Source organism: Prunus mume, linkage group LG8, assembly GCF_029339155.1.
Source record: "Prunus mume cultivar Tortuosa linkage group LG8, ASM2933915v1, whole genome shotgun sequence".
NCBI classification, from domain to species: Eukaryota; Viridiplantae; Streptophyta; class Magnoliopsida; order Rosales; family Rosaceae; genus Prunus; species Prunus mume.
Genome location: NC_142705.1, coordinates 9,618,400 through 9,642,616, shown reverse-complemented (window position 1 = coordinate 9,642,616; position 24,217 = coordinate 9,618,400). Strand labels below are relative to the sequence as shown.

The window sequence follows — 24,217 nt, the reverse complement described above, 5'->3', positions numbered from 1 at the left end:
AAAATATGGTGACTATATCCAGGCGACAACATCGTTTTACGGCGACTGGTTCCACATCACAAAATAAACTAACAATCTTGAGGAAAAAAGGAGGAAAGGAGAAAATAAGGGATGAAATGAGAGAAGAGGATGTAGGAAAGAAGGCCGACAACCCCAAAAGGGGGCGACAACTAAGAATTTTTTCCCTTGAAAAACTCAGAGAGTGTTTAAGATAAGTTTGTGATTAAAGCCATGGATTAAGGGTTAGGATAATGTCGTTGTCGAGCTCAATAAATATGATTCACAACCCCATAAGCATGAAACTTGGAAAGCCACCCATTCAATAGTTATGAGCAATACTGATATTTTTAGCTCTCATAAATAATCAACTACTGCTGTGGGTGCTATTAATAAAATAATAAAAGAAGTTGCTTTCTTTAGTACTAAAAGCATTTCAGATGATAATAAATCTAAAGGATAAGAAGTGCGTCAAAATTTATCTTCTTTTTTAACCCGATCCTGACCCTATATACATAGTTTTGTCTTTCCACGGTGCTTTCTCTAAAAGCATTTCAACCGTTAGATGATAATAGATCTAAAGGTTAAGCATTTACTAAAGAAATTTATGCTTTCTTTCAAGCATTTACTAAGGAAATGTGTCAAAATTTAAGTTTTTTGTATGTCGTCCGATCCTGATATATATATGTATTTTTGTCTTTCCATGGTGCATGCATGCCAAAGATGTCAGAAAAGTTGAAGGGCAAAGTTGAATGTTCTGGTAACAATAGTAGTGAAGCCAAAGAATGTGGCCTCCCTTTGGAGAAACTGAACCTTGGTCCAAGAAAGAAGCTTCTTGTTCTTAGCCTTGGAGGGTTGCTTTGTCATAGGGTACACCGCTACGAAAGAGCCAATATACCAAGCGTTCGCTATGTTGATGCATCATATGGAAGCTTTCGTGGTATCACATAATTTGTTTTTCTTCTAACATGTTAGCAAATTAAAATTTTGTTCCTCACTGAAAATCTATTCTTTTTTCTTCTTTTTTTTTCGGTTGCTCTTCTCTTCTCTTGCACAGTTTACAAAAGGCCACACTGTGAAGATTTTATGAAATTCTGTTTAGGAAGATTTGATGTTGGAATATGGTCTTCTGCAAAGGAGTATGCAACTCTACAGTCTACACCCAAATTTGCTTAGCTAGATTTGTTTCCTTACTTGATGCCCTAATGTTTCTGGTCTTTTATTTGATTAACAGATGGTATTTGGACAATGCCTTGGATTGTGTGATGAAGGGACTGAGGAGTAAACTGGTATTTGCTTGGGTAAGTAAATACTGTACTCTTAACCTTCGAATGCTTCTGTCCGATTTCTAGACATTGATATAGGTTATTTTCTGGAAGTTTCAAACATTTTTTGTTATGTTTTTACTTTCTTTCTTTAGGATCAGGTTAAATGCACTGATTCTGGGTTCAAGACCTTGGAGAAGAGAGACAAGCCTCTCTTTCTGAAGGAGTTGAAGAAAGTATGGGAAGCAAGTGCTCCAAAACCAGATCTTCATCTACTGGGAAATATTCTTCATCAAACACACTGTTGATGGATAACCAGCCTTACAAGGCCCTCCTAAACCCTGTAATTTATTATGCTTACTGCATTTTCTTGTAAAAATCTCAGACTTTTCTGTGTTTAATTTTTGGATTTGTTTCCTCTGCAGCCTCACACAGCTATCTGTCCTGCTGAATACAAGGTTGACCAAGTTAACGACATGGCTTTAGGTGAGCTGAATTTAATTATGGTCATTACTTGGTCTCTAGATTTAATGTAATCTAATTTCTCATTCACTCAAGGGGTTTACTTTTCTAATTGTGTCATTAGGTCCCAAGGGTGAGTTGAGGCTTTATTTGGATGGACTGGCAGATGCAGATGATGTTCCTTCTTATGTTAAAGAGCATCCATTTGGCCAGCCTGCAATAACTACTGCCCATTCTGATTGGGGTCACTATTCCAAGATTATAAGTCGTTTTCAGAAGGATTGAGCAGCTGCCAAAAAGAAAACTTCCACTGTGATGAAGCTGGAGTGATTTAAATGAAATTGTTATCAGGGTTATGTTGTTTAATTATTTCAGTTGTTGATTTTGAAGTTTGAACTAAATTTTGGCCTTGTTTAGCCGCAGTATGTCTTGTGCTTTCGAACGTTCTATTAATGTAGCTCTGCTTTGATTTTAATGCATGCATGCAAGTTTGTTTTAAGCACAGAATCCATGTCAAATAACTAAAATTTACTGAGAAATATTCAATCGATAATTGTTTAAGAACCATATCAAGCTAAAATTGATGCTGCATATGTCACTACTTTGTTACAATCTAATGCTGAAATTGTCCAATTCTGTCACTGAATCATAATGTTACAACGGCAATACTAAAAAATGATTAGTCTGATGCTGCATCCTGTCTTACTCTAAGTACATCTGCAGTTAAGCATTCATCAAGCTGCAGGCATAAGATATGAGATTCAGGTAAAAACGTTTAGCCTTTTGTCTTATACAAGACACTCATTTTTTATGGAAGGGATGATTGGATCATACCTTATTCTATTCCCCAGTTACTGATACACCAGGAACGGATACATTAATGTCCGGTGATGGCCTATGTTCTGACTTGAGCTCTGTTCCATTCCAAACAGCACTGGTGGATATGGCATTGGAGGTCTGCATTTGGATCATGATTTTATCTGCTTCCCCATGACTTTGTGCTGGTAAAGGGGATATCGCGGTCAATCTGCTCTCACTTTCGGGTTGCGCTTGCGAAATGGGTGTTGCTACTGTGACTGTATCTAGAGAACCTGAGATTGGTGAAGCTACATTGTTCTCACGATAATGCTTCCTTTTATGTGCCTTGTATCCATTTGGCGTGAAGCTCCCAACCACAATCTGACATATTAATCAGAACACAATTCTGTCAATGAGTTAATAAAACGGATTTGATTTTCATTTCAATTGTTTTGAGACAAACGAACTGGCTTAGTTAAACTGCTTATTCCTTGTGGTGAACTATAACACAAGCAAATGTTGATTGTGCCTGTTCGGTTGTTCAACAAAAGAGGGGATCAACAGACATGGGTTTTTCCCAGGCAATTCAAACGGAAATGTGGAAAAAAGGCCTTACTTGGATAGGGCTTGCAGCTGTTAGCAAACCAGCAATACCACCACCTATAACGCGACCATCAGGCCCAGCCAATGAGACGCTCAGGCCACCAGTCCTATTTCTTACACCACCAATCTCAGTGACTGTAAATGATCCAGATAAAGACAATAACTCAAAGCGACCCTGCAACAAAGTTTTATATTTAAGAAGAGTGCTAAATAAATCTAACCAATAGTGACATACAAAATTAGCATATCAGCTGTAGAAAGGCAGCACCAAATAGCAGAAAGCAGTAACATTGTTGTTAGTTACAGACTGAGCAACCAGATCAACAATCCAGAAATTCTTTGACTCATTGTAGTATTTTAGATTGACTTTCTTAAGCACCGTGAGGAAACCAATCCAATCCAATCCATTTTTTTATTTTAGAAAAAAACATATTCTATGGCAGATTTACTTGTAAGCAATTGCAACCAAAAAGAAAAGGGAAAAAGGCCAAATGATGTTGACAGGAAGAGCAAAAGAAAATCCGAAAACATACCTCATATGTCAGAATGCCGCCAGAAGAACCTGGTTGGCGAATGGTGACGTTAGAGACAGCTCCATTGGCAGAGAGAACACAAACCTCGAGGACCCTTCTGAGAAAACGAAAGAATTTTGCCTGCAACATCCTGCATGTCAAAATTTTTTGGACCCTTTGTCATCTCATGCAATGCAACCCAAAAGCACATTCAGGATCTGTTGAAAGATCCTCATACATTACCTCCCCAGTGCTAACAGTAACCACATGCGGTGTGAAGTCCCCACCAGCTGTGTTTGCAAACAACTCACCTGCCAAAATCAGATTGCAAAGATTAGAAATTGCCCAATTTAAAATAATTGTAAAGCTTGTTTATCTCTTTTTAAGTGGGAAAACTCAACAAATTACTATGTTAATGTTGCTCACACCATAAAATTTGGAATTATAGACCAAAATCTATACATGCAACTTTACCAAATCTGTCCCCACTTTTTGTTTTCTTCTGCTATGAACCTCAATAAATTGTCCCCATTGAAAAGGAGGGAAAAATCCCAATAGCCCCACAAAGCTTTATTGTTTGTTTTATTCTCAAGCGGAAAATTCAGATCTTTTACTAGCCATAAGTGAGACTGATTTTCCTAGTACCCAAATGAGGTATTCAACCACAAAGAACCTGTTTGGTTGATGGGAAAAATGGAAGAAAAACAAGAAGGAAAAAGAAAAAAGAATGAGAGTTGTGGTCATTATGGCTACCCTTTCAATTTACCTATTTTAAGGGAAAAATAAAGTTTATTTTTTCTTCTTTTAGGTGGGTAAGTGAGCTCTACACATCAAAAACTGGGGAAAACACAAAAGACAAGCAACCAAACCAAGTACCAACCACATTATCTTAACCAAATCAAAAGATCTTTCCTTTTTGCTGCATTTTCTTGGCAAAAAATTCAAACACAGAGAAAACAAGAAACACCAAAACACACACACACACACACACACACATTGAAGTACCCAGCACTCAAAATCTCAAACTTTGTTATCAGTCCTTCCTTCCCTCTGATAACTTACCTAAAGAAGCAAGAACCTGCCAGTTGCCGGATCCAGGAGGCCTCCCTCTTCCTCTTTTGGAAGACGAAGAAGAAGAAAACTCAGAAGCAGGGGAAGAAAGATAAAACCCAGGTGGTGGTGGTGGGGCCACACCACCACCCTTGTTGATATTACTGTTATACCCCAATCTCAAGTTCCCATCTGCATCATATTTCCTAGGCCTCCCTCTCTTCTTCTTCCCGGACAAATCACCACTTCCAACAGTAGCTGCTGCTGCTGCAATTTCTGCAATTTCTGTTGTTGTTGTTGTTGTTGTTGTTGAAACAGGGTTGTTGCTATTGTTGTTGATGATCTCTGAGCTCATGTTTACATCCATGACCATGGGCATATTCACCATCTGAGTCACTGGCGGTGACTCGGTCCCCGAGTTGCCTGGTGACCCAGAAAAAGTGCTCTCCTTTTCCTCCATGGAGAAAACAGAGGCTGAGCTTTGAGAAGGAATTGTAGGTTTTGGTTCTGTGTGGTTGGGGGTTGGAGAAGTTTTGAACAAAAGTGTTTAGACTGCAAATGGCGCCAGAAGTAGAAGGTGGTAAGAGGGCTTTTTTAACTTTGGTGATGTGAGAGTTTATATAAACTTCCCTCCATTAATGGAGGAGAAAAGGACTGTGAAACTGCTATTTTCAGATTTTCTTGTCTGGACTCCACTGTCCTCTCATGAGACAAAATTACCATAAGACTCTGTTCCCCTCTTTGAGAGTTGAGATTACCCTTTTACCCCTCTCATTTTAGGGCAATATATAAATTTCTCCTCTACTTTTTTTTTTTTTTTTTCTTAATTTGTAATTTCATTATTTTGGGGTGAATATGAAAACATATTGACCAAAAAATTCATGATATTTGATAAGGTATAAATATCTTGCCATTTTAAACTAAATACTTCCTTCGAAAAATGCACATATTTGTAATTTTCCAAATTTAACATTTTGGTTTGGCTTCAAAACTAAATGAAAAAAAAAAAAAAATAAGTACAAGAAACATCTTGCAAATCATTTGTTTTTAAGCAAGATCCAAGATAAACGATAAAAGCCTTGCTTTCATTTCAAGTTACATTTTGAATGTATTCAAATATAGCCACTAACAAAATAACTTTCACACTTTGAAAAAAAAAAACTTATAAAAGAAAAAGGAAGGGTAATACCGGTAGCACACATGACCGCATAGAGGACATTGATGGTATATCACGATTGCAATTGAAGGGCAATTTGGTAATCGAAAATACGGTTTCTGCCTTTTATTTTTGGTGTATGAAAGACCGGGAAAATGATAACTTGTTTTGGAATTCTGAAAAACAAGTTGTTGGGAGATAAAAAAATGCAGTCAAACTTAGCGCTGGGCTGTTAAAGCTATAACGTGCCATAAAATAATAAAAAAATGATTTATTTTATTATTTTTACAAGAAAAGTTCAAATCCCAAGCTTACGTTTCCTAACTCTAATTAGTTTTTCTCTCTGGATTTATTATTTCCAAAAAGTTATGCCAATGGGCGCCTAAACTTTTGATAAACGCAACTCCTCCTCCCATGTAGTAAAATGGCATTTACCATGGTGGTGGTGGGCCCCTCCAATGAAATGGCAAGCTTCATGTGTCATATTGATTATGGGGGAATGCTAACATTTATGTCTAAAAATTACTTAATAGTCGTAATCCTCTCTCTCTCGCTTTTAAATACAAGTGATAGTCTAAACTATAAAAGATAATTTTATAGCTCAAGTGATTAAAAGTATTTATCTTGCAAGCGAGTCCTAAAACAATTGAAGGATTTATTATTATTTTTGGATCATTCCTTCCTCTTGGTCTTTGCTCTATTTTCTTTTTGGATCATTCCCTCCCTTACTCTATAAAATAAAGAAAAAGAAGGCAATAACTTCAATGAAAAAAACCCCAGCGCGCCCTGATAAAAAAAAGGCTTCAAAAGATAATGTAAAAAGACAGTAGGAGATAAATAAACAAGAGTAAAAAAATATTATCTTCTGAAAAGCAAACAGTGTTTCTTTCCGTAAGACCGTTGACGGTCCGGAGGACCAACCCAACCATGGCCTATATAAAATAGTACAAGCGAACAAAGACTTCTCTGACCGTCTGTGCCATCGCCACTGACTCCTCTACTTTCTCTCACTTTTCTGTCCGTACACATGGACATTGATGTTTAACATCCACCGTAAAAAAATTTATATCCTCTCTCCATCTAGTACGAGTAGGCAAAACTACCATTTCAACCTATCAAACCGGCCTTCAATCCAAAAAATAAAAAAAACTATCTAACCGGCCGGGTAAATTAAATTCAGCCAGACGGGTTGTTCCGGTTTTTACGTTTAAAAGTGTAACTTTTTACTTAACCAAACCAATCCACAATTAATTTAATTTGGTTAGATTTGGTCTATTTTAAAAACCGCCTAAATTGAACCAAACCACATGTCTCATTTTTTATTTTTTTTTCTTTCTTTTACACTTGAAATTTTCTTTTTGTTTATTAACATATTGATATTATTTGTAACTTGCATTATGAAGTTCATTGGATATATGTAAGACAATATAGAATATTTGGAGAGCTTCCATTAAGGGATCCCTCAAATAAGCTTATTTGAGGGACACCCCTTATAGGCCCCACTCCGGATTGTATTTCACTAATCCAAACTGTCTATTTTGTAGATACTCATTCAAAGATCATCTCTACAAAAAATCACTTGAATTCGATATCATTTGACCACTCAATTGAGTTATTAAAATTTTAGTACTTTCTTGAAACACCGTGTTAATTGATTTTATAAGACACAATTGGATGTCGAAACGGTTTCCGATTTGTCTAATTTTTTATAAGGATGATCTATGAATGAAAATCTAAAAAATAGATAGTTTAGATCATTAGGAAAAAAATTGTAGTACCCTAATGAGCGTCCCTCAAATAAAATTATTTGAGGGATCCCTCAATAGAAGGGGACTGTTTGGTTAACTGTATAATAAGAGAAATAAAATAACCAACCCAGTCACTAAATGAATTGGTTTGATTCGGCTATGTTACTAATTTGAGGGCTAAATCGAAGCAAATCAATCTTTGATGTTAACATTTGTTAAATTGTAATTTGAAGCTTATACCAAACCAAATCGAATTGTGCCCACCCATAATCACTGGTTGCTCAATTGAAATAGAAAAAGACATAGTTTACACACATTTTCTTCGTCTTTTTTTATTGATACATAACTTCATGGTTTGTTATTAGAATAATTAGTTGATACTATGATTTGATGAAATTATCATTCACGTTGGTTTTCTACATGTAAGTTCATGATAATATTTCCATTAGATCATCATGGTACCCAAATGTCCACTGTTACAAGAATGCTATGTGCCTCCATTAGGAAGAGAGGGAGAATGTAACTCAGTTTCGGTTAAAGTTGGTTTGCTGGATTTTGGAGTTGAACGTGAATAATTGTGAGAAATTATCCCCTTGTGTATCCTTCTGTTCCTAGTGATAACTGACTTTTTATTTTATGTCAAATTGTGAAAACACTTAGAGCTTTAAGGCCTGTTTGGGAGTGTTTTTGGAAAGGCAAAAATACTTTTAAACAATTAAAAATGCTTTTGATAGCGTTTGACAAAAAAAATTTAGAAGCGCTTATGGGTCATAAAAGCAATTTCTAGAAAAGCACTTGCTATGTGCTTCTTAAATGGATTATTTTTTTATAATGGAAATTCAATATTTTTATAATAAAAACACTTTTGTTAGAAGCGTCTATAAGCATAAATACTTTATAGAGAAGTAGTCCCAAATGAGCCTTTAGTCATTCTTCTCCACTGTCACAATGATAACTTTTGTTTGTACACAATAGTTTATATAATTTTAAAAATAAAATAAAATATATGGGTGTAAACATCCCAAGTCAACTAAACTTTTAGAATTCTCAAACTTCGGCTATATAATATATTTTCCTATAATTTGATGTGCATGTAAAGCAATATATTTCTTACTTGGTGTAAATGGAAAAAGGGTTTTATTTTACTTTATTTTATTTTTTATGGAGTAGTCCTCTTCATAGGTCAAATAAAAATAGAAAATGGTGGGGTATTTCTACTTCTCCTTGCAGTGGATGTAGACATTAGTAGAAATTTGTTATCTACATTTTGGATCCCTGTTCATGGAAGTTCTTTATCCCCAAATTGTTCGAAACGTTTCAACCAATTGGTCATTCAAAGCTTTGAAATCACGTTCACCTAACACACCTATATTAGCTAAGCAGTTGGAAAAAGCTACCACGCATAAGAATATCTGGGTACCCTTGGCTTATTGAGTGAGCAATGAATCCCAAAATGGGCTTACACAAATCACTCTTCACAAAAGTTAGCAACATTATATTAGGTTGTAAATGAGTGAGAGGGTGATTGATGATTTACCCAAAACAAATACGATACTCACAATTTTTTCAAAGACCCGATGAGAGGTGAGTTTTCGTTAATAAAATCATAATCATTGCGCAAGGAACTTGTAGCTAAAATAGTTAAGAACATTTACTATGTACCTAAAAAAAAGTTATATCAAAATTATTAAATTTTGAAAGAAGAAAAGCATCCAAAAAGGCAGATTCCCTAGTGATGACCATGTGAGGCTGAGGATTTTCAAGGCCACCATTTCCATTTCTTTGTTTTTTTATCTCTCTCCTTTCGGTCACAATTCAAAACTTCAAAGTGGGCTCTTATTAATTAATTATTCAAATTGGGATTTCCAATAAGTGCCTTTGAATCTTTAAAAAAAAAAAAAAAGAAGAAGATTTAATTGTTCAAATCAAATGTATATAAATTTAAACCCTTGAAGAGTTCCAACAAATAGAATTAATTATATATTAAAGAGAAAAAGAACATATCTCTTCAAAATGAAGGCAGTCTTTTTATATTTTACTCTCCAGAGACAAACCAAATCAAATGAGTTTAAGAGGTGCCTTGAGAAATGGATAAGAGGGGGACCAGTCATAATATTTTCATTTCTATAATCTCACAAAATAAATTAAATAAATTAAGCATGAAAATAAAGCTGCAAAGTTATTATTAAAGTGATAGAACCAAACTCTCCTTTTCCTGTTCATATTCACACCCTTTTATTATATTAATCCAGACAAACCCTTTTATTAAATTGTTAACCTGTTTAGTGTGAACATATAATAACTTAGAGAACTTTTGTTTCGGTGTATAGTTTAAAATTAACAGTTTAATGACGTAACATGTTAAAAAACGTAACCAGAGAATTCAAGATCAATATATTGTTGGATTATTCTTTTTTTTTTTTTTTACTTATGAAAACTTTGGAGATATTACTTCCTACTTATCAATATATAATCAAAGAATATGCAGAACATACCAAAAAGGAAAAGGCAATAAATCTCGAAGAATTATCCTGAAAAAACACAGAACAAGTGATTGTATGTAACACTCGATCTGGGGATCATGGAAAAATAATTGATGAGAATGTGGCCTGAAAACCCAGCCCATCCTATAATAAAACCCAGACAAATGGAAATAAGGCCATGTAGAAAGATACTCGCTATGCCTCATTTGGGCCGTTGCAAACCTAACCAAAAAGATAGTCTCTTGTCTTGCCGTTTGAACCCCAAAAACAGAAAAAGTTAAAAAAAGTTAAAAAAAGATAGTGACTCTAGAGTGTTATTGACCAAAGGGTTAAATACGTTTTCTATCCTTATGTATTTCAATTTTGTCAATTTTGTCTTTGTGTTTTAATATGTTACTCATTTTGGACATGTTCGTCTAATTTGATTAATGTGGTTATGTGATACACATGAAAACTTACATATTTAAGTAAATTAACGTCAAGTTAAGTAAAAGAAATCAAGATTTTTATTGTGATAAAACATAAAGACCGAATTGATCAAGTTCAATTTTTTTTGATAAATGTGATTTGAAAAAAAAAAGGGAAATTGAACTTAAGACTTCGGATGTAAGGATAAATGATTGAACCACTTGAGCCACAAGCCTCTTGCAATTGATCAAATTCAATTAAAAATATATGAACCAAAATAAAAATTCTAATCAAACACTTCCATCAAAATGGTATTTAACCCTAAAGAAAGTTGAGCTAACCCTATTGAGTCTTGAGGGGACATTCTATATATGCTATGTCAACCCCTCTATATTCTTGTGCAAGAGTGTGAAAGGAATAATAATATCTCTAGAATCGCAATGCTATTTGCACTTCCACGCAACAAAGAAAGAGCAAGAATGTCCCAATAAAATTAATAATTGGTAAAATTGACGCGCTTGAGATAGCTTTTGTATTTCACAATCTGATCAGCAACAGCAAGGCAACAAACAACAAAGAACCAAGTGCAAACAAAACCAAATTGCAATGTAAGTTGGAGCCTTTCTTCGCACAAATGGTACCAAAGCATCCTCAAATGAGAACCCCTCTCTCTCTCTCTCTCTCTCTCTCTCTCTCTCTTATGCACATCTTATGATTAAATTATGTTCGTTGTGCAATCACCAGTTCAGACGAGTGACAGTTGTGCATCAAGTTTGTCTCACGTGGCAAGCATATGCGCCTGCAATTACCCCAGACTCAACTCACTGACAACAAAACCAGCAAAGCGATGACACAAAAAATTCAACAAAGCAAAGCCTTTCTTCCTTATTGGTCTCAAACCAATCAATCAATGTTTCATTAGCCCAAACCCAAAACCCACAGTGACACTCCCAATGATGTCAACCACAAAAACCATGAGCAGCAACCACTTACAACTACATGTCCCCATTAACCCACCAACCAAATCTTCCAAAATATTCCACCAAAAACATACTTTTACCTTGACAACATCACATTTGTCATTAAATAAAATAGTTATATAAGTTGGTATTCCAAATTTCAAGCTTTCTGACACCATATTCGATGTATTTTAAGAATACAACAACATTCATGAAACTAAATCATTCAGAAAACAAATCTGAAGTATATTATTTAGGGAGGCTAGTAAAATATCCAAGAGAGGGAAATAACACAACCCAAACTCCATCTCAATCAACATTACATTAGTGGACAAATTATAAAACAATACCAAAATTAGAAACATTTTTGGGAACACCATTGGTATTCCCCAAGGGCCTGTAATATCCTGTTTTTCACCTCGGTTTGACCGATTTACGACTCTTTGGGAACTCGTCTCGGCTTTATCTTTGTCTTCTTGCTCTACGGCTACGGCTATTTGTACGCAGCTGGGTGCCTACGGTCAAAGCCTACGCACACCCTCCAACTCCAACCCCAAAAAGGCCCAACCTTTTCTTCTTTTCTCTGTAGCTCAGTCATATTTGCTTGCTTTTGTGCTCCAGATTGATGTCAAGCTGCCACCTTTTTCAAGCTAAAAGGTGAGTTTTCAACATACTGTATGGATACAGTAGGTACGAATATATGCTTATGTTAGTTTGTTGTTTGAATCTGTGAGGGCAATCGACAATGTATGTTTGGTTGGTGAGAAAATGTGGGAATTCTAGTGTTTGAGACCTGGGAAAGTATCAATTTCGCCTTTTGATGTATGGGTATTTGACTTAGCTGAGATGAGAGTGTAGACAATTTGTAATCAGTTATGTTTTTGTATTTTCTATGCTTCCTGAGCAACCAAGTGGAGGGTTAGAGTTAGAATTGTTTCATGTTCGTTTTTGGTTTTGCTTTTGAGCTAAGGTAGATTTAGGGTTTGTTTGAAAAGTTGTGATTTGGTTTTGTGTTTAAGAACATAATACAAGTTGTACCTCTTATTTTGGCGCAGGGATAAAGAGATCTACTGAATTTTTTTGTTGAGATTTGGTTTGCACTTTGGTGTATGAGCTTTAATGGGAGGTGAGATGGTGTCCGAGTCGTGGTTCGGTAGTTTGAGGTTCTCATGGAATCGTGTGGTGGAGGTTGAGAAGCCAGTGGTTGGGATTCTGGCGTTTGAAGTTGCGGGGTTGATGTTAAAGATGGTGAATTTATGGAATATTGTGGGTGAAAAGGAGATGCTTAGGTTGAGGGAAGAGATTGTTAACTCACCTGGGATGAGAAGGCTCGTGGCTGACGACGATGGTTACTTGATGGAACTTGCACTGAATGAGATAATTGAGAATTTGGGGTATCTTGCCATGTCAGTGGTCAGGCTTGGTAAGAGGTGCACTGACCCGGTTTATCATCGTTTTGAAGAATTTTTTGATGACCCTCTTGAGAATGGTTTCCAATGGCTTGGGTGGGAGTACAGGTGGAAGAAAATGGAGAGGAAAGTGAAGAAAATGGAGAGATTTGTTGAGGCCACAATGCAATTGTCTCAGGAGCTAGAAGTGCTGGCTGAGCATGAGCAAACTCTGAGGAGAATGCGGGCTAATCCTCAGTTAAATCGGGTCAAATTGCTCGAGTTTCAACAGAAGGTAATGTGGCAGCGTCAATTTGTGAAAAATCTACAAGAGATGTCTCCATGGAGTAGAACTTATGATTACACTGTCCGACTTCTGGCTAGATCCCTGTTTACTATTTTAGAGAGGATCAAGCTGGTCTTTGGATATGATCAAATGGGTTCTGGAGAGGGAAACAATAATTCTGAAATTACCAATTCTGCTTGTCTATCTCGCAGTCATTCGTTTTCTGCTCTTGTGCACTCTTCTGTTCATCCATCTGATGGTAATCATTGTGGGTTCTATTCAGGACCTCTTGGGAGGTCGCTTACAAAGCCAAGGCTTATTGCTAGTAGTAAGAATAAAACAAACAAACAGCGGCAAGCTCATCATCAGTCATCCATCCAACATGGAAATTATTCTCAGTTAAAAGCCAAAAGTTTTGCTCATGTTGGACCTTTTAAAGGATGCATGACGGGTGGAAGTGAATCTCCTGTTTTCCAGAGCTGCAAGCCAGAAATTGGTGGTTCTATGAGGTTGAGAAGTACCAATATGAAACATTGTGAGAAGTACACACATATGGGATCTCAATCTTTCAGCCACAGTATCTATTCTAAATTATCCCTATTTAGTTCAAAATGTACACTGTTGGCTGCCTCGCCGTCTACCCTTGGTGATGCTGCTCTGGCTCTCCATTATGCAAATGTGATTGTTTTGATTGAAAATATAGCTTCATCACCTCACTTGATCAGCCTTGACGCAAGATATGATCTATACAATATGTTAACCACAACTTTAAGAACTACTCTGAGAGCTAGACTAAAGTCATATGCCAAAACTATGGGCACATCTGTCTATGATCCTGCCCTTGCAGGAGAGTGGAGTCTGGCACTGGAGCAGATACTGGAATGGCTTGCTCCCCTAGCCCATAACATGGTGCGGTGGCATTCTGAGCGAAATTTTGTGAAGCAGCAGGAAGTTGCCAAGACAAATGTGCTTCTGGTCCAGACCCTCCACTTTGCGAATCAGGCTAAAACCGAAGCTGCAATTGTGGAGCTTCTTATAGGTCTGAACTATATGTGCATGATTGATGAGCATAATAGGAAGGCTTTGCGAGACGCTGGTGGCAACAGACTGTATGATGATTATATGCTCAAAAGGGATGAAATTGCTTAACAGAATTTGTGGACTGCATTAGTAGATTGTGGACTTCCACAGGTCTATAAGATGGCGATGTTCAATCAATGAAGTAACCTGGAGAAGAATGAGATGTTTTAAGCATCAAATGAACATTTTCTGCTTCTTTTGGGCAAGTAGATTTTCTCTTTTTCTCTTTTGTTCTTCTTTGTCTTTTCTTGGAACTCAAAGATTCTTTCATTTGTTCATATGGTGAATGAATTGGGAGCCAACGGCAACGTCCTTGTAAAGCATATCTTGTAATGTAACACGAAGCTCTTTGTAGCATAATCTATGGTATATTTGCACTACTCTTTTGACATATCTGTAGCTTCAAGATCTTATAATATTTCATCACATGGATTGCTTCTTCTTTGTTGTTTTCCTCTTTTTGTCCACTCTTTTTCCTCACGTGTCTTAAAACGCCAATTAGGATATAAAACAAAACAATTATATAAGCATATTCGATGGATATAGTCTTTTTCTTGTTCAATCTATGTATCAGAAAATATGTTCACCGTCTCTGGGAAATATATCGGTTTTCTCAATTTTCAGATAAATTATGATCTTGCCAAAGAAAGACTGGTTACAGAAATACTGCTTTACTATTTTATCTAAATTTACTTAACTGCATTATTTGAGCAAATTGACTGAATTGTATGGATATACATGAGACTCTAAAAGAAAAGTCCATTTGAGTAGCTGGTTGGCCCATAAGAGCATTTCCACTCATCTCTTTTTGTCACCAAAAAAAAAAGTTACCATGACAAGAAGTGGGTCCACGAAACTGGGCAAGTTGACGTCATCAACCAATTTAAATACCAAATTTTTTTAAAAAAAAAATTATATAAGTACCTAGCCATATTCTTCACTTTCCATATCAAAATTAATACAAATTCCTCTTTTCATATCTCATGTAAATAGATTGTCCTTAGGTTGCCATGACAAAGAGTGAGAAAATGCATCAAAAAATTGCTAACGCAGTCACTATTTATGTGAATAGTATTTGCTCGCTCTTGTAATCGCAAGGGAAGGTCCAGTTAAATGACTTTTTTGTTATGGAAAACCATATATCATCAATCAATCATCTCCATTTCCACACAATATTTCTTCAATAATGTCACACAACCTATTTCTCTCGAATTTTTTATTTCAACTTATGGAATACTAAAGAATTGTTGCTTGTTTAATTGAATGATGTGGTTGAGAAAGAAAGTTGAAAGAAAAAATTGGGATAAGTAACATTTTCCCGCAATAAAGTTACAAGTTCGAATCAATCCATTTACAAAAGAGCTTAAGATATTGTATTATATTGTTACACAAGACAACTAATCAGATCTATTCATTCAAAAAGACATCATTAATAGTGTAAATTAACAAATTAAAACATAACATACTAGATTGTCTAGCGACAAAATTATTTGCGTGAACAGAAGATATTGAAAGCAGACATATTAAAACACATTTTTTTTTTAAAAGACAAATGAGTCTTTAGTGACTATACCAAGCATTTTTTAGGCACTGCTAGTAATGGCACAGACTTTCTCATTGATGCCCCCAACTTGTCCTTCCAATCCATAGTGTCTCTGGTGACATTTCCATCAAGTGACCAATCAAATTGGTGAAGCAACATCCCCAATGTAAGATGCAGCATTCTATGAGCCAGAGGCACACCTGCACACATTCTTCTCCCAGCTCCAAATGGAATCAACTCATAATGTTGGCCCTTGTAATCAATTTTTGAACCTATGAACCTCTCAGGCTTGAATGAATTAGGTTCATCAACCCACACATCTGGGTCTCTTCCAATTGCATAAGCATTCACAAAAACCTGTGTGTCTTTTGGTATAAAATACCCCATGAATTTGGTGTCATCCATAGCCTTTCTTGGTAGTTGAAATGGAACTGGTGGATGCAATCTTAGTGTTTCTTTAATTATACCCTGCAAATAGGGAAGATTGTCAATATCACTCTCTTCAATCTTTCTGTTTGGACCTATCACTTGAGTGAGCTCGGCTTTGGCCTTCATCAATGTCTCTGGGTTGCATAGCAGCTCTGTCATTGCCCATTCTGTGGTGCTGCTTGTTGTTTCTGAACCAGCCATGAATATTTCCTGCACACAGTTTGTTCAATGATTATCAAAGCTTTTAAGAAGTGAAATTCTCTTGCCAGTCTTATCTTGCCGGACAAATACTTAAGTTGTCAGATTGTGAATCTAAATCACACATTCATGTACCGAGCGTGATCAATAATTCAGATTCACAGTTTGACAGACAATCTATAAGAGCATTTGAGAACACGTTATGTCATGATCTTTAAAAACTTACATCTAGTAATTTGAAGAGTTAGAGCTAAACAACCACTTACCAGTATAAAAATATTGAGATCATGTTCAGAAATTTTGTCTGGTTCATCAATTCCATTGCCTTCAAATTCAAGCAACAAATCCAAGAAGTCCCTAGTTTTCTCTCTACCCACCCCTATCGCTTCCATGCGCTCCTTCACAAACTTAGAGGCAATCTGTATAGCTTTTCCAAGGTCCTTTTTCATCTTCCTCTTCAAGCCCTGTGGATCCAACCACCTTAGCCATGGAAAGTAATCAGCCATGTATGCAGCCCCATTCCACTCCATCAGTCCATTCATTGCCTTAAAGAACTCCAACCCTTCGTTTGACTTAGGATCCACCAAGTCCCTAGACAGCATGAGGTTCCCAAGAAGGTTGAAAGTCATAAGAAACACAAAACGAGCCACATGAACTCCATGTCCTTCTTTGAGCTTAGAGGCTTCCTCTTCTATCCACAACTGCAAGTTGTCAAAGCACTTTCTTCGAACGAAGGCGGTCTCGTTGATTGCGCTTGTTTACGACCATGTCAACCGTCATAAGCCGCCTCAACACCCGCCAGTGTGAGCCGTAAGGGGCTAGAGCCAATGACCCCTTGTGGTAGTCATAAACCCGGCAAGCTTCATTTATGGTGCGGTTTGCAAATGAGAGGTCATGGTTTTTGAAAAACTCAGAGGCTGCTTTGGCAGATTGAACTGACATAGTTGCTCTTGCTCCAAGCCGTAGCCAAATTACAGGACCAAACTTGGGCGTTAGCTCAGTGAGAGTCCTGTGTGGCATCGTGCCGAGGTCGAACATGTTGCCGAATATAGGCCATCCTGGTGGTCCAGGAGGAAGCAGATGGTTGCCCGATTTTGATCTCCGGCGGATTAGCAAGAAGAGCAGAGCTGATAACAAGAAGATGAGAAAATAAACTAGAAAATTCCAAGAACACCACTCCATTGAGTTGAAGAAACGAACCGTTGTTCTTGCTCTCTAGGGTCAATATTGTTGTCTGCAAGACTGCAAGTAAGAAAGCATGAAGGGAAGGCCCCTTTTACAAACTTTATTTGTAGGACGCTGCTTGCCTTTGTAGGGGCAATGTTTAAATGGATAGTCCTGCGACTTTTTTTGCAGCACCTGCAATAGTTGACTGGTTATGGCCGCAGGCGTTGGAGTTGCTGCAGTCGTTGTGTCTTCATTTCATGTGGACCTGCTGCCTTCTCCAGATTGAGTTGAAGTCTTGTCGTTATCTCTTCCCTTCTTTTTTTAAGTGCGGATGGAGAATCCAACACCTGTTTCTAGTGCGTTTGGGTTATCCACAATAGTCACACTTCACAGTATCCCTTGTCCCTTCCTTCAGTCAACTGCAAATGCCCTCGACTCTGAAGTCACGGTCTGTGACTTTGTTTCATTGTGCACCACTTTCCTTCGGATTTCTTCTCTTGGAATAATGGTACATATATTGTTGAAGGAAGGCATCTCAGTACTCATGAGAATGTTTTTTTTCTAAGATCTTCATAGTCTGAGAGTCAAGACTTGCAAGCAACTGAAATTTTTTATCCTCCTCTGCCCTCTGCACAAGAACCTTGTATGAGGTCGATACAGGGCAAGCTCATTCCACATACCTTACAACTTCCCAAGATGCGCAATAAAGGACTTTCCCTCTTGATAAGCTCCTGCAATTTCTCTCTTTAACTCAAAAATTCGGGCTGCATTGTCTTGCTGCCCCTACATCTCTTTAAGAGACTCCCACAAGTTTTGAGAGGAATCTGAGTAGCTGAAAATTTCAGCCACCCGTGGCCCCATGGAATTCAAAATCCAAGACATAACAAGTTGATCCTTTGACAGCCGTTCTTCAAATTTTGGATCACCATCATCTGGAGCTGGAATTTTTCCATTATTATATCCCAGCTTTGATTTTCCTCCAAGAGCTAAAGTAACAGCTCTGGACGAAGGAATATAATTGGAACCATTCAAGAGAACAGAGCAAAGCTCCATGTTTGGATTTGCCTCAGACTCAGAAATAATAGTAGCTGCAGCATTAGTAACAGTAGTGGTAGATTCAACTTTTTCTCCCATGGCAGAGAAAATAGCGGAGAAGACAACCGACTAAAGAAAAGGAGAAACAGGGGGGCTTCTACCACACCTGCTCTGATACCATGAAGAAACAAAGACTATAAAATAGCAACAGACAAGAACAGAGAATTATAGTGGTTCGGCTGTTGATGCCTACATTCACTTTGAATGAAATTGTCTTATTAATCATTAGCTCTTTAAAGCTTTATAATGGTTACAACACAAAGCAAGAATAAACAATGATACAATTCTCAAGATAGGCATGGAATTGTAACCTGCACCCGAGACAAGCATGCTCCACTACTACACAGCTATCCAACTACTAATATTTTATTTCTGATCATTTTCATACCAATACCACTATTCATATAACTTGTTCAACAGTAAGACAATCATTCTTAACTGATGCACAAGTGTTTCATTTGTACATGTTTGAGATTATAATACATTTAGAACTCATTTACTTTTAATAAATAAGACAGTAACATATCGCGTGTCACGCTATTTGTAGTTTTAAAACATATGAAGCGATAGCTCTGTTTTTATCCTGTTTTCTCTGGATTTCTTTAATGAGATCAGACTTCGAGAAAAGAAGAAGAAGCTATAGCGACTATACCGAGCACTTTCTAGGCACAGCTAGTAAGGGCTGAGACTTTCTCATTGTTATCCCCAACTTTTCCTTCCAATCCATAGTGCCTCTGGTCACATTTCCATCAAGTGACCAGTCAAATTGGTGCAGCAACAAGCCCAAGGTAAGATGCAACATTCTATGAGCCAGTGGCAAACCCGCACAAGCTCTTCTTCCAGCCCCAAATGGAATGAACTCATAATGCTGACCCTTATAATCAGTTTTTGACCCTATGAACCTCTCAGGCTTAAATGCATTAGGCTCATCAACCCACACATCTGGGTCTCTTCCAATTGCATAAACATTCACAAATACCTGTGTGTTTTTGGGTATAAAGTAGTTCGTGAACTTGGTGTCCTCCATAGCTTTTCTTGGTATTAGGAATGGGATTGGTGGATGCAATCTTAGGGTTTCTTTAATTATGCCCTGTAAGTATGGAAGTTTTTCAATGTCAGTCTCTTCAATTTTTCTGTTTGGCCCTATAACTTGAGTGAGCTCGGCTTTGGCTTTGGTTAATGTCTCAGGGTTGCATAGAAGCTCAGTCAGTGCCCATTCTATTGTGCTGCTTGTTGTTTCTGAACCTGCCAGAAATATTTCCTGCATCACAGCATAAGCAATACAGATTATAATTTATAAGTTGACAAGTTCTATGGTCACTTCTGAACAAAAAAGAAATGTAGTACTGCAATAAGAATTACAAGGCTTATATCTCTTTATTAATTTGTTTTTTTTTATCAGCATATCGAACAGTTCTCAACATGGTTAAAAACGTTACAAAATTGTATTAAGTGATATGAAACACGCATGACCAAATTAAACTTAACATGTTAAAAAGACTATGTATTGAACAAGGAAAACAACACCACTTACCAGTATGAAAATATTGACATCACGATGAGAAATTTTGGCTGGTTCATCAATCCCATTGCCTTCAAACTCAAGCAACACATCCAAGAAGTCCCTAGCTCTCACCCCACCCACCCTCTTCTCTTCCATGCGCTCCAAAACAAACTTAGAAGCAATTTCCAGAGCTTTTCCAAGATCCCTCTTCATCTTTCTCTTCAAGCCTTGTGGATCAAGCCACCTCAGCCATGGAAAGAAATCAGCCATGTTGGCATGCCCATTCCACTCCATCAATCCAGCCATTGCAGAAAAGAACTCCAATCCTTCTCTTGAGTTGGGATCCACCAAGTCCCTGGACAGCATGAGGTTGCCAAGAAGGTTGAAACTCATAAGAAACACAAAGCGAGCCATGTGAACTCCATGCCCTTCTTCGAGCTTTGAGGCTTCCTCTTCTATCCACAATTGCAAGTTGTCAAGACACTTCTTGCGGATGAAGGCCGTCTCATTAATGCGCTTGTTCACCAGCATCTCAACCGTCACAAGGCGCCGCAACATACGCCAGTGCGCACCATAAGGGGCCAGAGCCAGTGACCCCTTGTGGTAGTCAAGCACACGGCTTGCTTCGGTTGTGGTGCGTCCTGCAAATGACATGTCGTGGTGCTTGAAAAGGTCTGCGGCTGCTTTGGCAGATTGAATTACCATAGTGTTTCTTGCACCGAGCCTTAGCCAAATTACAGGACCAAACTTGTGTGTTAGCTCAGTGAGGGTCTTGTGTGGCATTGTTCCAAGGTCGAACATGTTGCCGAACACAGGCAGTCCTGGCCGACCGGGAGGAAGCCGATGGAGGCTCGAGTTTGATGATCTCCTTCGGATCAAGAAGAGCAGAGCTGGTAAAAGGAAGGTGATGAAATAGACAAGAAAATTCCAAGGCCACTCCATCATGGTCAGGGACTCAAAGCAATGAAGTGTGCTTTGCTCTCAAGCTAGCTAGCATCTAATATGAATGTACCATATAAACATACCTTTTTAACCTCAAAGGCGAGTTTCGAAATCACATCTCTTATCGAAACGGGATTCTCTTATCGAATGGGATTAGCACACATGTAAACTTCTTGTAGCCGTCAGTTTCAGATTTCTTCAATTTTAGGTAGAAGAGACAAAAAGACACTATATGTGCCACAAAATATGATTGGTAATAGGTAGATGATGCTACCCTAGAGGCCTCGACTATGGAGGCCATGGATTTATGTAAGCATAAGACTAAAACCTACTTTGTATGCATCTTTGGTAACGTATCTGACGATAACAACAACCCAACAACCTAAGAAAAAAGTATTCTTCCGTTTGATTATTTTAGAACGTCTACAATTTCTAGTGTTTCTAGCTATAATTAGAACGTCAACAATTTCTCGAAATTCCTTTTCTTTCTCTCTCCAGATAAATGAGTTTGCCATTTTGACATGTAAATTTCATTGCAAATAAATTATCTCAGTGTATCTCCAACGTCCTTATGCTTTCCTTATAAGGTTGATTTGAAACCCCAATCTTTATAATTAAACAATGCAATTATGCAAAAGTGAGTTAGTTAATTGGTAACTGTGAACCCGTCCTCCATGCATCCAAGTTAGAATCTATGTCTATGTATAATTTAGACTATTACTTGTATTTTAAAAGATAAAAAATAAAAAAACAATGTGAGGTCATCTTTTGTACTGTTGTAGCAGGGTATCTTTCCAAATTTTCCCAAAGAATCATCACTGCAGTCAGTCATTAAAGTAAGGTTGATGGCTATTTTTATTTTGGTAAATTAAGATTGGTGCCAATTGGCAAAGCAAAACCCCCTCTCCAACTAATGCGCACACACACGCACACACATATATATATATATATATAATTTTCTGATCTCTTGCCCGCGGGTTATATATACCATGCACTAAAACATAAGTTACATAACTCCAAATATATAATTTTTCCATTAAAAAATAACATACATATCAAATCAAGCACACATTGATATTCTCTTTCTTAACGCAATAGATTCCCTTGTTTTATTGATGAATTATATATCCAGGATTGGAAGCACTGTTCATTATTCTGCCACATCACCCTTATGTTCTCTCTCTCTCCCTCTGTCTCTCTCTCTGAGGTTATGAGCCTATGGGTGTTCAAGATGTTGGCAGATAGATGCAATTTCATTCAACTCTGTTTTCTTTTCTTTCTGTTCTTTTAAACAACTTCGAATCGTTTTCTCCTGTCATGGAAAAATTAAATCTACCCTTGACTTTGGAGCAAGTCTCAGGTACAAAAAGCAAATCTTAGCCAGCGCTATCACATTTGGAACACATCATCAATTTGATAGTGGCCCTGTGAAATGATCATACAAAAAAACCAGTTAGCTAGGTAGCCCAACATAAACCCTCACGGGCTGAGAAGATCTTATACAACAACTTCATATTAGTCCAAATAAATAAATCTATACTTTAGAGCACTTTCATCCCATTGTGCCATGGCAAAGGGCAATGGCAAGTAAGGGCAAACACTATTCACATGAATAGTGACAACAATTTTTTGATGCATTCTCACCCATTGCCATGGCAACCACTATTTACATGAGATACGATGAGAAGAATTTGTATGAATTTTGGTGTGGGAGGTGAAGAACATGGCTAAGTATTTATAGAAAAAAAATTCTTAATTTTTTGGTTTTTTATTTATTAATTTTTTTAGTATTTAAATTGGCAATGTCAGCTTGCCCAAGTAGCAACCCATGTTAGTCTTGCCTTCGGCCTTGCCCAGTTATCATGGACCCCTTTCTTGCCATGACAACTTTTCCTTTATGGGGGTTGTTTTTGGAGCCTAAGCCCCCTTTTCCATGAGTGGAAATGCTCTTATTAGCTCTATAGTCATAAATTATTCCACTTTCTTTTATTTTACAATAATATCAATCACTTCATAAGATGCATAAAGATCAAATTATGCCACTTTCTTTAACATGACATGGTAACATAACTCAAATCAAATACAGCGAGCTAACAAAATTATGTACATACATGCACAATGATATCGAATGCAAATTCTTTTTGTAACCATTGGGCTCATTGTAGCGGGTGCAGTAACAATAACTTAGAAAAATATGTTCATAATACAAATAGTACTTATAGCAGAAGTCTTCACAATTCACATTAATTATATATACAATCCCCACAAACATATTGTGCACTTTTATTACACCACTTACAACAATCAGTTATTAATTAACAAATTTAACAAAAAAACTTATCACAAATTGACCCCATTGCTTGGCTTACCTAAATAAAAATGCATTAGATTGAGCATCCCACATGCCCTTGGTAAGGTATAGGTACAACCTTCAAAGGGACAGATTTTCTAAGTGTGATTCCCATCCTCTCGGCCATATCCATATTCTCTGGCTCAAGCCCTTCTGGTAAAACCCAATCAAACGAGTGCAAGAGTGACCCTAGAGCCAGAGGGAGTACCCTAGAGACTAGTGGCACAGCAGGGCACATCCGACGGCTAGAACCAAATGGGATGAACTCAAAATGCTGCCCTTTATAATCAACGGCCATGTTGGGCTCCAAGAACAGTTCTACAATTTCTTCAATTCCTTTTCTTTCTCTCTCCAGATAAATTTCAGTTTTCCATTTTGACATGTAAGTTTCATTGCAGATAACTTATCTCAATGTATCTCCAACGTCCTTATGCTTTCCTTAGGGTTGATTTGAAACCCCAATCTTTATAATTAAACAACAATGCAATTATGCATAAGTGAGTTAGGCCAGTTGGTCAAAACAGTGAGCCCATCCTCCATACATCCAAGTTATAATTTATGTCTACGTATAATTTAGATTATTATTTGTATTTTTAAATAATAAAAAACAATGCAAGGTCATCTTTTGTACTGTTGTAGCACAGTATCTTTCCAATTTTTCCCAAAGAATCATCACTGCAGTGCAGTCAGTCACTAAAGTAAGGTTGATGGCTATTTTTATTTTGGTAAATTAAGGTTGGTGCCAATTGGCAAAGCAAGACCCCCTCTCCAACTAATGCATATATGGATATAAT

At 37.2% G+C, this 24,217-nt stretch overlaps 3 protein-coding genes and 3 pseudogenes across 6 annotated transcripts; 2 read left to right on the top strand and 4 right to left on the bottom strand.

The window, feature by feature from the left end:
* The first annotated feature begins 639 nt into the window (after positions 1 to 639).
* Positions 640 to 2,223, top strand: LOC103339748 (uncharacterized; annotated as a pseudogene). The gene is made up of 6 exons (XR_016122954.1): positions 640 to 937; positions 1,055 to 1,136; positions 1,232 to 1,298; positions 1,418 to 1,605; positions 1,688 to 1,748; positions 1,849 to 2,223. The product of XR_016122954.1 is annotated as an uncharacterized LOC103339748 (transcript).
* Positions 2,224 to 2,235: 12 nt separating this feature from the next.
* On the bottom strand, positions 2,236 to 5,317 carry LOC103339749 (AT-hook motif nuclear-localized protein 1-like; annotated as a pseudogene). The gene is made up of 6 exons (XR_016122953.1): positions 4,700 to 5,317; positions 3,881 to 3,948; positions 3,659 to 3,788; positions 3,139 to 3,300; positions 2,559 to 2,903; positions 2,236 to 2,463 (listed from the first exon to the last, which is right to left on the bottom strand). The product of XR_016122953.1 is annotated as an AT-hook motif nuclear-localized protein 1-like (transcript).
* Positions 5,318 to 11,957: 6,640 nt separating this feature from the next.
* LOC103339750 (protein PSK SIMULATOR 1-like) lies at positions 11,958 to 14,586 on the top strand. Of its 2 annotated transcripts, none has more exons than XM_008243094.2 (2): positions 11,958 to 12,098; positions 12,497 to 14,586. In XM_008243094.2, exon 2 carries the CDS (start codon positions 12,561 to 12,563, stop codon positions 14,262 to 14,264), a length of 1,704 nt encoding a protein of 567 aa, XP_008241316.2. In that variant the 5' UTR covers positions 11,958 to 12,098; positions 12,497 to 12,560; the 3' UTR covers positions 14,265 to 14,586. The 2 variants fall into 2 exon arrangements, with proteins under 2 accessions (XP_008241316.2, XP_088899067.1); XM_089042941.1 differs by lacking the exon at positions 11,958 to 12,098 and adding an exon at positions 12,174 to 12,411.
* An 894-nt stretch (positions 14,587 to 15,480) lies between these two features.
* LOC103339751 (cytochrome P450 76A2-like) lies at positions 15,481 to 17,810 on the bottom strand. The gene is given in 3 exon segments (XM_008243096.3): positions 15,481 to 16,377; positions 16,632 to 17,114; positions 17,116 to 17,810. Coding segments are annotated over 3 exon segments (1,530 nt in total). The 5' UTR covers positions 17,548 to 17,810; the 3' UTR covers positions 15,481 to 15,762.
* Positions 17,811 to 17,943: 133 nt separating this feature from the next.
* On the bottom strand, positions 17,944 to 18,839 carry LOC148914678 (uncharacterized; annotated as a pseudogene).
* A 136-nt stretch (positions 18,840 to 18,975) lies between these two features.
* On the bottom strand, positions 18,976 to 21,139 carry LOC103339752 (cytochrome P450 76A2-like). The gene is made up of 2 exons (XM_008243097.2): positions 20,162 to 21,139; positions 18,976 to 19,888 (listed from the first exon to the last, which is right to left on the bottom strand). The coding sequence occupies exons 1-2, from the start codon at positions 21,074 to 21,076 to the stop codon at positions 19,274 to 19,276; spliced, it is 1,530 nt and encodes a 509-aa protein (XP_008241319.2). The 5' UTR covers positions 21,077 to 21,139; the 3' UTR covers positions 18,976 to 19,273.
* Positions 21,140 to 24,217: the final 3,078 nt, after the last annotated feature.